Source organism: Piliocolobus tephrosceles, chromosome 21, assembly GCF_002776525.5.
Source record: "Piliocolobus tephrosceles isolate RC106 chromosome 21, ASM277652v3, whole genome shotgun sequence".
Taxonomy (NCBI): domain Eukaryota; kingdom Metazoa; phylum Chordata; class Mammalia; order Primates; family Cercopithecidae; genus Piliocolobus; species Piliocolobus tephrosceles.
In genome coordinates this window covers 48013949-48031104 of record NC_045454.1, presented here as the reverse complement: position 1 = coordinate 48031104, position 17156 = coordinate 48013949, and the positions used below count along the sequence as shown (strand labels likewise).

At 54.5% G+C, this 17156-nt stretch overlaps 1 protein-coding gene across 5 annotated transcripts in view; it reads right to left on the bottom strand.

Moving 5' to 3' along the window:
* DPP9 (dipeptidyl peptidase 9) overlaps window positions 1–17156 on the bottom strand; it is a 51230-nt gene that overhangs the window by 17922 nt on the left and 16152 nt on the right. For all 5 annotated transcript variants that reach the window (XR_003309673.2, XM_023185643.3, XM_023185644.2 and 2 more), the window contains 9 exons: window positions 14800–14912; window positions 13030–13203; window positions 12785–12953; window positions 11576–11689; window positions 11008–11136; window positions 8850–8911; window positions 6426–6526; window positions 1980–2157; window positions 947–1109 (listed from right to left, as the gene is read on the bottom strand). Coding sequence is in view for 4 of the 5 variants with exons in the window: in XM_023185643.3 (XP_023041411.1) it covers window positions 947–1109; window positions 1980–2157; window positions 6426–6526; window positions 8850–8911; window positions 11008–11136; window positions 11576–11689; window positions 12785–12953; window positions 13030–13203; window positions 14800–14912 (1203 nt within the window). In the remaining variant the exon portion in view is untranslated. The remainder of the gene's footprint in view (window positions 1–946; window positions 1110–1979; window positions 2158–6425; window positions 6527–8849; window positions 8912–11007; window positions 11137–11575; window positions 11690–12784; window positions 12954–13029; window positions 13204–14799; window positions 14913–17156) is intronic.

The following is a 17156-nucleotide window of genomic DNA, read 5'->3' as shown; positions in this document are numbered from 1 at the left end:
GGGGTTACTTGTGGCATCGGGACCTGGGGAGGACAGGGGTTCCCACCCAGGCCCAAGACCCAGGCTCCTGTCCGCGTCCTGACGTGTTCCTTCTGATGCAACATCACTTGGGGTCACCTCCTTGCCATGCACCTGCCATCTAGGAGATGCATGGTGTGTGCTGGGGGCTGAGCAGGGTGCTGGGAAATCTGGTGTGCCCACCTCACAGGCCAGGGGTCCCTGTGACACTGCAGCAGCCTGGTGGGTCTGTGACCCTGGAAAGTGGCAGCTGTGGCTGGCTCTACTTGAGACCACATTTGAAACGTGAGTGCTCGGGCTGGCCCATTTTCCCACAGGGGGCAAAATGAGCATGTACATGAAATCCCAATGCCAGGTGGTGGTGGCTAAGCCAGACAGACAGAGAGCGAAACACCAATGAGCCAAAGACAGCTCCCCTTCAAGATGCTCAGCCAGTCTGCACTTGCTGCATCCCACCCAGGAGGACCCTGATGCTAGCCTGAGGCAGTCGCCACTCCTCGGTCCGCATTGTACTCAGCTCTGCGGCAGCCTACGGCATCGCCCATCCCTGGCTCATTCGCTCCTCGGCTCCTGCACTCCCAGACACCTCGCTCCCTGGGGTCTCTGTCCTCTGTGTTGGGGGACGCCTTGGCTGCTATGTGGGCTCTGCCCTCAGAGGGCACCGGACTACATCTAGGGACATCTGTGGTTGTCACAACTGGAGGTACTCCTGGCATGGAGTGGGTGGAGGCCAAGGACGCCGCTCAGTGCACAGGAAGGCCCCACCCCAGAGAACCACCCGGCCCTGGCGTCCATGGTGTCCCTGTTCTAAGCTGGAAGAGCCCGGGCCTGGCTCCAGGACCGCCCCGCCTCTCTATCCAGACATGACCCTTGGGAGCTCTGTCCTGTCCCGGGACAGAGTCGACAGCATTCATCAGGCTCTGCTCACCTTCCCTGGGGCTGAAGGGCTCACTCCAATCGTAGCCCTGGGATTTTAAAACGGCGGTGACTTTGTACAAATGGCAGAAGCCGGTCTTGCACTCATTGGCGCGGAGAAAGCAGAGCTCGTCCTCTCCCTCTGATTGGGGGAAGGGATAGAAGATGTCATGAACCTGTCCGGAAAGGGGAAAGAAGATGCGTCAGAAGGTGTGGGTGGCTGGGCATGGTGGCTCACACCAGTAATCCTGGTAGTTTGGGAGGCTGGGGCAAGAGATTTGCTTGAGCCCAGGAGTTTGAGAGATCAGCCTGGACAACATAGTAAGACTCTACCTCTAAAAATAAATAAATAAATTAGCCAGGCATTGTGGTGCAGGCTTGTAGTCCTAGCTACTCAGGAGGCTGAGGCGGGAGGATCACTTAAGCCCAGGAGGTCGAGGCTGCAGCGAGCTATGACCGTACCACTGCACTCCAGTCTGGGCAACAGAGCAACCCTGTCTCTAATTAGGAAAAAATAAAATTAAAATAAAAAGCCAGACGCGATGGCTCACACCTGTAATCCCAGCACTTTGGAAGGCCGAGGCAGGCGGATCACAAGGGCAAGAGATCAAGACCATCCTGGCTAACACAGTGAAACTCCATCTCTACTAAAAATACAACAAATTAGCTGGGCGTGGTGGCACACACCTGTAATCCCAGCTACTTGGGAGGCTGAGGCAGGAGAACTGCTTGAACCCGGGGGGAGGTGGAGGTTGCAGTGAGCTGAGACTGCCACTGCACTCCAGCCTGGGTGACAGAGCGAGACTGTCTACAAAAAAAAAAAAAAAAAAAAAAAAAATGAGGGGAGAGGCTCCAATAGCTGCCAGACTCACCAGCTCTGCAGACCCTCTTCCCTGCCAGCCAGGGATGGCCAAGGCCTGAGCTCACTTCTCCACATAAGGGCAAACCCCACTCGTCATTGACACTCAGCCTTCTGGGACATGGGGGTGGGGGCAGTGTGACTCCAGGGCCCAGGCAGACACACAGCCAGTGCTTGTCCTGCTTACGTTGATCCAGACGTTGGTGACCTCCTCATACACCACGTACGGCTGGACGTTCCTGGGGACGGCTCTGGCAGAGGCTAGCCGCTGCTCCTCACTCTCTGTGCTTGGGATGAACAGGGCCGGGGGGAGGAGGACGAGCTGGAGCCACTGCTGGGGTCGGTCCAGGAACATGGCCCAGGCACTGAGGGGGAAGATGGATGGGCAGATGGGAGGGAAGCCGGGAGCCTCAGTGTCCTGCAGAGAGAGGCTGGGGACGCAGCGTCCAAACCCGTGTGGAATTAGGGCTGGGCTTCCTGCGCTGGCTTCACCTGCACTTGGCCAAGTAACCCCGGAGCACCCTTCCTGGAACATGCTTAGGGGAGGACAGGATGGGTGACGAGACTCCATGATCCGAGTGTTCTGGAAACAATGGCCTCTCCGCTTTTAGAGGTGGAAACAAGGAGAAACTGTAATAGTTTCTCCTCTTCACTGACTCCTCGGCCCACAGTTGCTATGCTTTATTTCATAACTTGCTTTATTTTATTTATTTGTTTGTTTAATTTTTTGAGACAGAGTTTCACTCTTGTCCAGGCTGAAGTGTAGTGGCACAATCTTGGCTCACTACAACCTCCACATTCCCGGTTCAAGCAATTCTCCTGCCTCAGCCTCCTGCATTATCTGGGATTATAGGTGCCCGCCACCACACCTGGCTAATTTTTGTACTTTTAGTAGAGACGGGGTTTCACCATGTTGCCCAGGCTGGTCTCGAACTCCTGACCTCAGATGATATGCCAGCCCCAGCCTCCCAAAGTGCTGGGTTTACAGACGTGAGCCACTGCACCTGGCCTAAATGAACAATTTTTAAACTTGAATTTATTTTAAGAGGAGATGTCAGAATTCTACGTGGAAAAGAAGCACCTCCGCACAAAGACAGAGCAACGAAAACCAAACCAAAGGGAAGCATCACAGGGATGTAAAATACTAACTAGAGCGGGTGCCGGGGCTCAGGCCTGCAATCCAAGCACTTTAAGAGGCTGAGGTGGGTGGATCGCTTGAGCCCAGAAGTTCAAGACCCGCCTGGGCAACATGCAAGACCTTGTCTCTACAAAAAAAAAAAAAAAAAAAAAAGTCCAGGCACAGTGGCTCACGCCTGTAATCCCAGCACTTTGGGAAGCTGAGGTGGGCGGATCACAAGGTCAAGAGTTTGAGACCGTCCTGGTCAACATAGCTGAAACCCTGTCCCTACTAAAAATACAAAAATTAGTTGGGCTTGGTGGTACGTGCCTGTAATCCCAGCTACTCAGGAGGCTAAGGCAGGAAAATTGCTTGAACCTGGGAGTCAGAGGTTGCAGTGAGCTAAGATCATGCCGCTGCACTCCAGCCTGGAGACAGAGCAAGACTCCATCTCAAAAAAAAAAAAAAAAAAAATTAAAATATTAGCCGGGCGTGGTAACTCACACCCACAGTCCTAGCAAACGTACATATGGAAGCAGCACATAATAGAATTCATTGTTAACATTCCATTGGAAGGCCGGACGTGGTGGCTCACGCCTGTAATCCCAGCACTTTGGGAGGCCGAGGTAGGGGGATCACAAGGTCAGGAGATCGAGACCATCCTGGCTAACACGGTGAAACCCCGTCTCTACTAAAAATACAAAAAATTAGCTGGGCGTGGTGGCGGGCGCCTGTAGTCCCAGCTACTCGGAAGGCTGAGGCAGGAGAATGGCGGGAAACCAGGAGGTGGAGCTTGCAGTGAGCCGAGATCACGCCACTGCACTCCAGTCTGGGAGACACAGCGAGACTCCGTCTCAAAAAAAAAAAACAACAAAAAAACAAAACATTCCATTGGAGACATTAACCAATGCAATTAGAAAAGTGAACACACTTAGAGGCACAGGAATACAAAAGCAAGACCCTCATCTCTACAAAAGATATAAAAAATTGGCTGGGCATGGTGGTGCGTACCTGTAGTCCCCTCTACTCAGGAGGCTGAGTTGGGAGAATTGCTTGAATCTGGGAATTCGGGGCTGCAGTGAGCTATGATCGCACCACTGCACCCCTGCCTGGGCCACAGAGTAAGACTCTGTCTGAAAGGAAAAAAAAAAAAAAAAATAGAAATCCTAACTAAAGCCCATGGGCCTGCCAAGGCAGTGAACCTGAAGTCTGTTAGAAAGAAGGCCCAGGCCGGGCGTCATGGCTCACACCTGTAATCCCAGCACTTTGGGGGGCCAAGATGGGAGGATTGCTTGAGGCCAGGAGTTTGAGATCAGCCTGGACAACATAGCAAGACACTGTTGCTACAAAAAATAAAATTATTGCTGGGCATGGTGGCTCACGCCTGTAATCCCAGCACTTTGGGAGGCCAAGGCAGGCAGATCACAAGGTCAGGAGATCGAGACCATCCTGGCTAACACGGTGAGACCCTGTCTCTACTAAAAATACAAAAAATTAGCCGGGCGTTGTGGCGGGCACCTGTAGTCCCAGCTACATGGGAGGCTGAGGCAGGAGAATGGCGTGAACCCGGGAGGCAGAGCTTGCAGTGAACCGAGATCGAGCCACTGCACTCCAGCCTGGGCGACAGAGCAAGACTCCATCTCAAAACAACAACAACAACAACAACAACAACAAAAATTATTAGCCAGGCATGGTGGCTCTGGCCTGTGACCCTAGGTTCTCAGGAGGCTGAGGTCGGGGGAATGCTTGAGCCCAGGAGTTCAGGGGTGCAGTGAGCTATGATTGTGCCACTACCCTTCAGCCTGGGCCATAGCACAAGACCCCATTTTTACACAAAATATAAAAGGAAAGGAGGCCTAGCAAGTGTGTAGGGCAGGGGAAGCAGTTTTTCTGTGAAACAGGCCCAGATACGAAATACTTTCAGCTTGGTGGGTCATAGTTTCTATCACAGCTACTCAATTCTGCCACTGACAGTCTGCAAACAAGTGGGCGTGGCTGTGTGCCAACACAACTTTATGCATGGACGCTGAGATGTGAATTTCACATCACTTCCATGTGTGATAAAATCTTCTGTGGATCCCCTCCCTTCTGCCCCCAATCATTTAAAAGCATAAATGCCACGGCAGAGGCGGGCCAATCACCTGAGGCCAGGAGTTCAAGACCAGCCTGGTCAACATGGTGAAACTCTGTGTCTACTAAAAATATAAAAATTAGCTGGGCATGGTGGCAGGTGCCCATAGTCACAGCTACTCGGGAGGCTGAGACAGAAGAATCTCTTGAACCCAGGAGATGACAGTTGCAGTGAACTGAGATCGCGCCACTGCATTCCAGCCTCGGCAAGAGAGTGAGACTTCATCTCAAATAATAATAATAATAATAATAATAATAATAATAATAATAATAATAAAAATAAATAAATAAATAAAAGCATAACTGCCGGCCGGGCACTGTGTCTCACGCCTGTAATCCCAGCACTTTGGGAGGCCGAGGCGGAAGTCAGGAGATCGAGACCATCCTGGCTAACACAGTGAAACCCCGTCTCTACTAAAAATACAAAAAATTAGCCGGGCGAGGTGGCGGGCGCCTGTAGTCCCAGCTACTCGGGAGGCTGAGGCAGGAGAATGGGGTGAACCCGGGAGGCAGAGCTTACAGTGAGCCGAGATCGCGCCACTGCACTCCAGCCTGGGCGACAGAGCAAGACTCTACCTCGGGGCAGCGGGGGAAGTGTAACTGCCATTTTGAGCTCATGGGATGTATAAAAACAAGCAGAAAGCTGGGCGCGATGGCTCACACCTGTAATCCCAGCACTTTGGGAGGCCGAGACGGGTGGATCACGAGGTCAAGAGTTCAAGACCAGCCTGGCCAAGATGCTAAAACCCCATCTCTACTAAAAAATACAAAAATTAGCCAGGCATGGTGGCAGGTGCCTGTAATCCCAGCTACTTGGGAGGCTGAGGCAGGAGAATGCTTGAACTCAGGTGGCAGAGGTTGCAGTGAGCCGAGATCGCGCCACTGCACTCCAGCCTGGATGACAGAGCAAGTCTCCACCTCAAAAAAAAAAAAAAAAAAAAAACAGGCAGAGGCTGAATTTTGCCCACTGGGGTTTGGGGCCCCCGTTTAGGGAAGCGGTAGAGTTTTCTCCTCGACAAGAGTGGGAGGCTGGGGAGTGAGTACAGGGGAGCACCTCTACTTTGTGACTGAGTTTTTCTGAGTCTGAGGTCTGGGGACACCTGAAATCCCCTCTGTAGGTCTCCTCCACACTCCGGGTAACGGGATCAGCGTGTCCTAGTGGTACTAACACTGGGACTCATAAGTCCAGTGTGCCATCCTCAGACTGGCTGAGGTCAGGAAGGCCCTTTGGACACTGGGCTGAGGCCTGCCCTGGCGGTGGCACTGCGGGAAGACACGTGAGCAGATGGAAGGAATGGCACGAAAGGCCAGGAGGCGGATTCGGTGGCTGCTCAGGGTCCAGGGCCCCGCAGGTGAATTCCTCAGGTTCCAGCCGGAGACACTCACTATTTGCCATCCCGGGTCCACCCGGCCCTGGCGATGTACTCCACCTTCGGGAACAGCGAGCTGAAGGGCTGCACCAGCTCCTTCTCCTGGGTCGAGACGATCTGAAGGGAAACAGGTGTGGGTCATGCCCTGGCCTGCTTGGCGCTACTCGGAGGAGAAGGCCACTGCGCTGGGTCGTGTCATGTCCCCCCCAGATGCATATGCTGGAGTCTCAGCCTCCAGAACCCCAGAACGCGACCTTCTTTGGAAATGGGGCCACTGGAGATGTACTGAGTTAAGACAAGGTTGTGCGGACAAGGGTGGGGCCTGATCCAGCATGATTGCTGTCCTTATGGGGGAACACGTGGACACAGACACACAGAGGGAGGCCGTTTTGAGAAGAGAATCGGGAAGCAACGGCCACCAAGAAGCCATGGAGAAGGAGCCACCTGCCAGCACCTTGGTGTTGGACACTGTCGATTTCGACTGTGTTCCCAGTCTGTGGTCCTTTGTCATGGCCTGAACAAACGACTACACCCAACGGGGCAGGTGGGCTGGGCGAGCCAATGGCAGCACCCCAGTGGGTGCCTGGATCCCAAGGCTCTGGTCTGGGCTATCCCTTAGAGCCAGGTGGCTCTGGACAAGCACAGTCCCCAGACCCAGGGCTTCCCCATGCTTAAACGGGGCTGGCACAGCGGGTCCAGGGTATTGAGAGACAGGGGACCTGGGGCTTCCTTGAACCTAAATGGGGCTGACATGGGATCTCCAGGGGATCTAGAGAAAGGGGACCTAGGGCTTCCTTGTGCCTCAACGGGGCTGGCACGGCGTATCTGGGGGATCGAAGGGAGAAACGGCAGCAGGGCCTCCAGCTCTACCACTTGAGTGGGTCACCAGTCAAGTCAAACAAGCCGCCTTGTTTGACTGGCATCATCCAAGTCCACCTAAGGACTCTGAATGTCTGAGAGTGCAAGGAGCCACTAAAACAGTCTGGTGGGGCTGGGTGCAGTGGCTCACGCCTGTAATCCCAGCGGTTTGGGAGGCCGAGGAAGGTGGATCACTTGAGGTCAGAAGTTCGAGACCAGCCTGGGGAACACGGCAAGACCCCATCTCTACAAAACCCACAATTAGTTAGATGTGGTGGTGCATGCCTATAGTCCCAGCTACTCAGTGGCTGAGGCGAGAGGATTGCCTTAAGTCTGGGAGGTTGAGGCTGCAGTGGGTCATGATTGTATCAATGTACTCCAGCCTAGATGACAGTGAGACCCTGTCTCAAAAAACAAGAACAAACAAGCAAAGCAAAACCCCAGCCTGGAGGGAGGTTTCATGTGGATCGCTCGCAAAGCCACTCAGACTGATCGCCTCAAATCCGCCAGAATGCTCTGTCAAGAATGCAAAAGAGGCTTGGAGACCTAATCAGGTCAAAAAGCACCCACAACCCTCCAAATTATGAAAACAGGTATGTTTTGTCTCACATGCTTCCCCAAAACATTATATCATTTTTGCAAAAGTGCACAAGGGCCTCCTTGGTTTGTCCCGGCCTCTCATCCTCTGGCGTAGGGGAAAGGAGGGATTCCCTGGACGCCTGTGTCCCCATCATCATCTGCTCTCCTCTGCCCCAGCCTCTTTGGTCCACGGCTCTGTCTGTGAGTTCTCCAGCGTGATGTTACTTAACTTCCTGACACCTTTCTGGGTCTTAGGGGATTTGCAGCTTCCGAGAGAATGGATCAGTGTGGGGCTATTGGGGGTCCCCAGGGAGGGCAGGGACGTGAGAGAAGGGAGGGAAATGCTGGGCTGGAGCGGGTGGCTGGGGAGGCGGGCGCCGAGGGAGATGTGGTCACTGGTATGATCTGCTGGTGACCGTCTCGCTGCGGGGTGATGATGCCTTTTGCTGCCTGATGGCGCCTCCAGGGTGTGGGGTCCTTTGAGATGACCCCCAGGTGATGAGGACCCTGCGTACTGGATCTGACAAAGTGGGGGGATGGGGACCCAGATCACTCTCCTCCCCACAGTAGCTGACGGGTCCAGTGAACTGATCCCTGAGGATCTGCCCAAAATGCTGGAGGAAACACCCCGTCTGAAGCTGGGGTCCCCCAGCCATCTGCCCCGTGGAGTTCTCTGTTTTAGAAACTTGGAGAGGGCAGCTCTGGATCCACACATCACTGCCTCCCAGGGGAGCCTGGGAGAACCTGCCGTGCCTGTCCTTGCAGGACCCCTGCCCAGCACTCATTCCTTACCGCAGGGAGGCCAGCTCGCCACGCCGCATTCCAGGCCCTGGCCCAGAGACACGCAGGGAAGGCCCATGGTTACGCGGGCCAGGCAGCAGGGCTGGGGCCTCGGGCGTGTCCCCGCAAGGGAAGTGAGTGACCTGCCCATCCACCCAGCTGCCTACCCGGCCCTTCCCTGCATCATCTGGAAGATTTTCTAGGATGCACCAGGCCCGCTTACCTTGCCCTGGCTGTCGGTCTGGAACTCGGCCAGTTTCAAGGCGATCTTGGGATTCTTGCTACCTGCAAAAACCGAAGTGAGGTGAACGCCAGGCAGGTGTCATCTGTGCGTGCCAAGAGCCGGCGTGGAGGGCCTGGGCTGCAGGGTGACGTCCACAGAGAGGTGTACAATTGGTGTGGGGGAGGCAGGAGAAGTCAGGTGTCCCACGGTGTGTCTGCAGGCACACTGTCCCGCTGGTACAGGCATCACGCCCCTCAGGCGGGGACCTTCTGACTTTTCGCCTGGATCACATTCCCGACAGTGAGGTGACATTCGGCTTTCTCATTTAAGAACCCAGGCCACGCCCTGTGCTGAGAGCTGGGGCTTGTGGGAGCCGCAGACACCAGGAAGATGCCATCCCTGCCTTGGGAGAGCTCCAGAGCAGATGGGGAGGCCCGAGCCTCACAGTGAAACCACTGACAACGTGACAAGTGGGGTGTGTCCCATGCAAAACGAGGGAGCCGTGTGACAGCCAGACCTGCGCCCTTGGGAGGCCAATGGCGACAGAGTAAGGGACCCAAGAGGCTTCTGAAGAGTGGGACTTAGTTCAGGCTCCAAAAGACGGTGCAGGCCCTAGCAGAGTGGAGAATACTTATTTTTTTTGGCTAGACCTACAAGAAACTCAATTCCAGCCCTCGTGGCTCTGTCCCCCAGGGCAGGTGACATCTCTGAGCCTCAGTTTTCTCATCTGTCAAACGAGGGGGAAGAGACTGACTGAGCTCATTTGCAGTGGGAGTTGAAAAGACCCCACAGGAAGCTTCCATCTAGCACGGCACAGAGCAGGCACTCGCGGGGTACGAGCAAGAACAAGGATCTTATGTGGTCCCACCGGGGTTGCAAACCCAAGGCCTGAACGTGGAATCTGGGCTGCACGTGTGTTCTGTTTGGCTCCAGATATATTTTTAAATAATTGGAAAGAGGTTTAAGAATTGGGAGTGGCCGGGCATGGTGGCTCACGTCTGTAATCTCAGCACTTTGGGACGCCGAGGCGAGAGGACTACTTGAGGCCAGGAGTTCGAAACCAGCCTGGGCAACATAGCAAGACTCCGTCTCTACAAAAAATTTAAATATTGGCTGGGCATGGTGGCGCACACCTGTAGTCCCGGCTACCTGGGAGGCAGAGGTGGGAGGATCACTTGAGCCCAGGAATTTGAGGCTGCAGTGAGCTGTGATTGTACCACTGTACTCCTGCCCGAGCCACAAGGTGAAACCTTGTCTCAAAAACAAACACACACACACCACTACAGTGTGAGGGTCAAATCCAGCCTGCCTTCTGTTTTTGTATGGCTAAAAATCCTCCTTTCGTTCTGAGATGGTTAAGAAAACGAACAAATAAAACAAGAGGCACATTTTGGCTAATATGAAAATCATATGTATCTTGGCCGGGCACGGTGGCTCAAGCCTGTAATCCCAGCACTTTGGGAGGCCGAGACGGGCGGATCACAAGGTCAGGAGATCGAGACCATCCTGGCTAACACGGTGAAACCCCGTCTCTACTAAAAAATACAAAAAAAAATTAGCCGGGTGATGTGGCGGGCGCCTGTAGTCCCAGCTACTCAGGAGGCTGAGGCAGGAGAATGGCGTAAACCCGTGAGGCGGAGCTTGCAGTGAGCTGAGATCCGACCACTGCACCTCCAGCCTGGGCGACAGAGCGAGACCCCGTCTCAGGAAAAAAAAAAAAAAAAAAAAAAAAAAAAAAGAAAGAAAATCGTATGTATCTCAAGGTTAGTTATTTGCCATCCAAACTTCAGTCAAGTTTTCTTGGCACGCGGCCATGCCCATTCCTGCACATGCTGCTTTTGTGCTCCAGCAGCAAGGTGGGGCAGTTGCAAGAGAGCCTGCCTTCACCTGGCCCTGGAAGCCTGAGACACCTGTCCCCTTGCCCCTTCCAGAGACGGCTTGCTGACCTCTGAGCAATGTGATCAGGAGGCCATGGTAAGCCAGGAGAAAGGCGCGTCCCCTGCAGGGCTGAAGCCTTCCCCCTACACGGCCACAGATGCCCAGAGCACACTTGTGCAGCTCAGAGGGCCTGGGGGACAGTGCACCTCACCAGTCATGCCCCAGGGGCCTCAGATCCCCGGCCTGGCGGCCTGGCCCATCACATGTACCGAGCACTCACCTGTCCTGGGGTACCGATACGAGTCCGTCTTCCTTTCTTCTAGTGCAGGAGAAGGGACGTGAATGACCTCCACCTCGGACTCATCGACTTCCTCGTATAGGACTCGCAGTGTCTTGAGGCCCTCTGAACCTTGGTAGGGGTGGGCAAACTGAGGATGCCGGCGGCAGAGTCCCTGCCATCAGCCCACCCTCTTCTGCAGCACCAGGGCCTGACGCTGGGCACCGTGGGCTCTGAAACCAGAACCCCGGCTCTGCCATTCGCTAGACCGTATGCCAGTCCCAACTCTCTGGGCTTTGGTTTCCTCCCCTGTGCAGCGGGAAGCAGAGCAAGGCTATTCCCAGCATGAACTGGCATGGGAAGTGGCCACATGGGGTGTAACGGGCTGAACTGTGTCCCCTTTTAGGGCAGCAGCGATGTCTACAGTCGTTAAGGAATTCTCTAGGTGTTGGTATTGACAAACCACAGAGGTGGTTTGAGGTAAAAGGAGTAAGGGGCAGGAAGGACGCAGACTGTGACTCCAGGAGGAAAAGCACGCCCGGGAGCATGTTGGAAAATGGAAGGGACCTACCTTCCCAGGAGGCTGTGGGGCACCACCAGTACCCAGTGAAGCGGTCAAACTCTTCCTGTATGACGAAGGTGGCCACGCCCGCAGACTTGGGGTCGTCCAGGACATTGGATAAACCTACGGGGAGGGACGGAGAGCATCAACAAGGGGTGAGCAGCCTGCTAACATTGGGGATGGCCAGGGGCTCCAGGAGAGCATGAGAGAGAGGGAGAGAGAAGGAGGGAAGGAGGAGGAGGGAGGGAGACGGATGGAGAGGGAGGGAGATCTCGAGCCGACTGTTTCCAAGCAGGGCTGCTCCACCTCACAGTGCGGACACTGGGGGTCCTCTTGGTTTCTGGGGTGGGGCCGTCCAGGGCACAGCAGGGTGCTGAGCAGTGTCCCTGGCCTCCACTCACTCCATGGCAGGCCAGGAGCACCCCTGCCCAAGCGTGCCATCTAAAAACATCTCTGGACATTGCTGAGTGCCCAGGTTTGGAAAAGTGGGGCCCGGGCTTATGGGACGGAGAGGCAGCGATCAGTGACTTGAAACTAGGACAAGGAAGGATGGGGTCACTTCTGGTGAGCAGGGGAGTGGACAGAACACACAGGAAGCAGGTGAGATGTGGCCTTGACTTGATGGGGCTGGACAGGCAGTGGAGGGGAAGGTGTGCAGGGGCAGAAATGCCCAGGAGCACCTGGCAGAGCACCGTGGCTGGGCCGACACCCACTGCAGAAAACCACAGAGCAGCCGGGTGCAGTGGCTCATGCCTGTAATCCCAGGACCTTGGGAGGCCGAGGAGGGTGGATCATTTGAGGTCAGGAGCTCAAGAGCAGCCTGGCCAACATGAGGAAACCCCATCACAACTAAAAAATACAAAAAAAAAAAAAAAAAAATGAGCCAGGCCTGGTGGCGGGCACCTGTAATCCCAGCTACTTGGGGGGTTGAGGCAGAAGAATCGCTTGAACCCAAGAGGCAGAGGTTGCAGTGAGCTGAGATCGCACCACTGCACTCTGCCTGGGCAACAGCACTCCGCCTGAGACTCTCTCAAAAAAAAAAAAAAAGAAAAGAAAACTACGGACCTCCTGGGAGACATGGCAGGCCACAGAAGGTCTGCACGGAAGGGTGGCTTGGGAGGGGTGCATGCAGGAAGACCCTGGCTGTGGGGGCAATGGGGCCTTCTGGAAGCTGGCCAGGTGGCTATGGTGGCTGTGCACAGGAGGGGCTGGCCCCACCTTGGTGGCAGAAGGTCAGCCGCCGCTCCTCGCCTGTCTCGATGTTGGCCACCCACAGGTCGCTGTTGTTGATGAAGGAGAAGAAGGCAGGATCAGCAGGGCAGATTTTGGGGTCCATCCGGGGCCCTGAGCACTGGGTCTTGATTTCCAGCGGTTTCATAGGGGACACCTGAGGACAGAGACACCCGGCTCAGGGGGAGGGGCCCGCCACGCCGCCCCTGCACGCGGCCAGGGCCGGGGCTCACCATGAAGCCGTTCTTGCCGCCATCGCGGCAGTGGAAGAGGCTGTTGCTGGCCTGGAAGAGGAAGAGGCCGCTCTCGCTGTGGAAGTCGTAGGAGGTGATGCCGAAGACCCCCAGACGCTTCCGCTCCCTCAGCAGCTCCTCCTCCCGAGAGTAGACCCCGTGGTGGGGCGTGGCCTGGAAACATACAGGGGACGGGGCAGCGTCAGCAGGCAAAGAGGATTCCCCACTGGTCAGGGCAGAGATCCTTGGGCGGGGGCATTCCCAAGGAATCTGACTTTGGGCTTCGCCAGAGAGAACTTCCTGCACTGGGCAGAACTGGCTGCCGGAGGCCGACCCAGTGGGTGGCCAAAGATTGCCCGCAAACCTGGCCCTGCAGGACTGGCTGAGTGTCCTAGGAGGTGGCGGGGGAGACTCTGGGGCCAGAAGCCTCCTCACTTCCTGAGCTCCCTCCCCACAGACCCTCTGCAGGGCAGATGGGGGCCCCTGGGATGGGCTGTGCCCTGCCTCACACCACTGGAGTGCTCTCTCCGGGTCCCTAGTGCCAATCTTACGGACTCCCCACCCTCCTACCCTGTTCACAATCCCTTCCCATCAACAGCTTTCAATTTTGTAATCCTAGCACTTTGGGAAGCCGAGGTGGGCGGACCCAGAGGTCAGGAGTTCGAGACCAGCCTGGCCAATATGGTGAAACCCCGTTTCTACTAAAAATACAAAAATTAGCCGGGTGTGGGTGGCATGCACCTGTAGTCCCAGCTACTCAGGAGGCTGAGGCAGAAGAATCGCTTGAACCCGGGAGGCAGAGGTTGCAGTGAGCCGGAGATTGCACAACTGCACTACAGCCCGAGTGACAGAGCGAGACTTTGTCTCAAAAAACAAACAAACAAACCAAAAAAGCAGAATCTAAAGCAAAATTACCCCCTACACTCTGTGGAAAGTAGTGTAAATATGACGACATTGGCTTGGGGACGCAGAGACAGGCCAAAGGGAGGGCCAGTGAACCAGTGGTGGAGAAAATGGGAGTGCCAGGATCTCACGGACACTGTTAGATATCATTATTGTTACACTGTTATGTTTATGTTGTTACTACGTTATAATGTTATATTATTGTATTGTTATAGTGTTACTATTTTAGAGATGTTATAGTGTTTATGTTATAGTGTTACTATTTATTCGCTGTCTCCCAGGCTGGAGTGCAATGCTGAGATCATGGCTCACTGTACCCTTGCACTCCCGGGTTCAAGCCATCCTCCCACCTCAGCCTACCAATTAGCTGGAACTACAAGGCGAGTACCATCAGGCCTGGCTAATTTTATCTTTTGTAGAGACAGGATCTTGCTGTGTTCCCCAGTCTGGTCTCAAATTCTTGGGCTCAAGGAATCCTCTTGCCTCGGCCTCCCAATCATCAAACACAAAAACACGCCAATGCAAAAGGCATTTTTCCTCCCTCAGCTATCCTCAGAGAGCCAACACTGGATAAGATTAATAATTAACCAGTCTCTCCAAAAGGGCCTCAAGCCAGCTTAATTCCCAGTCTATGCTGATGCGGTTAAAAGGAAGAGACGCTTTTGGTAAGAATTTCTCTGTCGCTTGAGTACAGGTGGTCATGGGGAGAAGGGAAGGCTCACCCGCCACAGTCCACAGGACGGAGGGTTTGCGGAAAACCACAGCCGGTGGGGAAGAGAGGTGACCAAAGGTGTGTATGGCCTGTGGGGCTGGCCTTTGCCCACCTCCTCGCCCACGGTAGGGCCCACGCCCAACAGCACAGCTCACCTGGAAATGATCCAGCATCTGCTTCCAGGACAGGAGCAGCAGAGCCTCTTTCCGGACCTTCTTGGGAATCTCAGAGTAGAGGAGGGAGTTCTCTCGGCTGCCATATGGCATCCCTAAGGGGAGAAAGGAAACACCCAGAACCCTGGCTCAGGATGGGGAGATGCCCACAGCCACGATGCTGACTCCCTGCAGCTGGGCCCAGCTGGTTCCCTCTGCTTCTAGAACATTCTGCCAGGCCGCTGGCGGGAAAGCCCTCCCGGGAAAGCTATGGATCCTGGGTTTGCGTATGTAGGCAGTAGGTTCTTCCACCTGAGATACTTCTGATGAATCTCATGGCCCGAATTACCGAAGAAACAGCACACAAGAGGCTGGGCACGGTGGCTCTCGTCTGTAATCTCAGCACTTTGGGAGGCCGAGGCGAGAGGACTGCCTGAGCCCAGGAGTTTGAGACCAGCCTGGACAACACAGCAAGACCTCGTTTTAAAAAAAAGAATAAAATAAAATAAAATAAAACAGACAGAAGAAAAAAAAAAAAGAAATCGCACACGAGAACAACAAGGGCAGTCAGGAACAAACATCCAACTCTCAACAGGTTGGGTTCAGCTCTCCAAGGCCCTTCTTTATCAAGGCTTTTGCAGAGGACAAGAATTAAATTAATGTAGGATTAGAGGGCAAAACCATCAAAAAGGAATAAGGGCCAGGTGACATGGCTCACGCCTGTAATCCCAGCACTTTGGGAGGCCAAGCCAGGCAGATGACTTGAGGTCAGGAGTTCGAGACCAGCCTGGCCAACATGGTGAAACCACGTCTCTACTAAAAACACAAAAATTAGCCGGGCATGGTGGCACATGCCTGTAGTCCCAGCTACTCAGGAGGCTGAGGCAGGAGAATCGCTTGAACCCGGAAGGCAGAGGTTGCAGTGAGCCGAGATTGCGGCACTACAGTCCAGCCTGGGTGACAGAGCAAGATTGTTACAAAAAAAGGGAAAGGGGAAGCGTGCACCTGGTCCAGTATTTCCCAACCTCGCCCCTAATCACATTTGGGCCTGGACCATCCTCTGGGGTGGGGACGTCCTGGACACTGCGGGGCTCTGAGCAGCATCCATGTCCTCCACCCACTTCATGCCAGGGGCACCCCACCGTCGTGACAACCACACATATCCCCAGGCATCTCCCAGTGTCCCTTGCAAGGGCAGAATCACCCCCGACCTCAAACCACTGATTTAATCAAAGCTTCTGTAGAAAATGACGGTAGTGAGAGCTGCCAAGTGAGGGTTTTGGGTGGATTACATGAGTTAAGAAACGTAAAGCTCTTGGCACAATGCGCATGACCCTCTGTGAAATCAGCGTATTTCGTCAGTAGGCCATGGCTTCCATGTACGCGTGTCTCTGGGCTTAGGATAGGTCTTTTTTTTTTTTTTTTTTGAGGTGGAGTCTTGCTCTGTCGCCCGGACTGGAGTGCAGTGGCCGGATCTCAGCTCACTGCAAGCTCCGCCTCCCGGGTTTACGCCATTCTCCTGCCTCAGCCTCCTGAGTAGCTGAGACTACAGGCGCCCGCCACCTCGCCCAGCTAGTTTTTGTATTTTTAGTAGAGACGGGGTTTCACCGTGTTAGCCAGGATGGTCTCGATCTCCTGACCCCGTGATCCGCCCGTCTCGGCCTCCCAAAGTGCTGGGATTACAGGCTTGAGTTGGGATAGGTCTTACTGGGGAACGCGAGATCAGGTTCTTAGTGGCAAATAAATTAACTGTGTATTTTCCAAATGGTCACGTCTTAGATTTGCTGGATGACGGAACAATTGTCATTAGAAAAGGGAATGGCAGAAGCAGGATGGTAATCCCTGGGAAGCTTCGGTTTCCCCTGTCCATGCAACGCCACTGAAAAACCAGGACAGGGCTCCTCCAAGCATAAAGCTGTCCAGTAGCCCACAAACATGACATGGCTAACGACAAGTCACAGACAGCTCGGAGCCCCGGCCCCTCCTTGCTCTATTTTCAACCCTGAGTTTCTCCAGGAGGAAGCCTTGGATTGGTGCTGTCCTGTCCTCTTTTCAGGACCTCCTCCTACTTGTCTTTGTTTTTTTTTTTGTTTTTGAGACAGATTCTTGCTCTGTTGCCCAGGCTGGAGTGCAGTGGCACGATCTTGGATCACTGCAGCCTCTACCTCCCAGGTTCAAGCGATTCTCCTGCTTCAGCCTCCTGAGTGGCGGGGTTTCCAGGCTCCCGCCCCCCCGTTGGTTTTTTTTTTTTTTTTTTTTTTTTTCCGAGCCAGAGTCTTGCTCTCTCACCCAGGCTGGAGTGCAGCGGCGCGATCTCGGCCCACTGCAACCTCTGCCTCCTGGGTTCATGCCATTCTCCT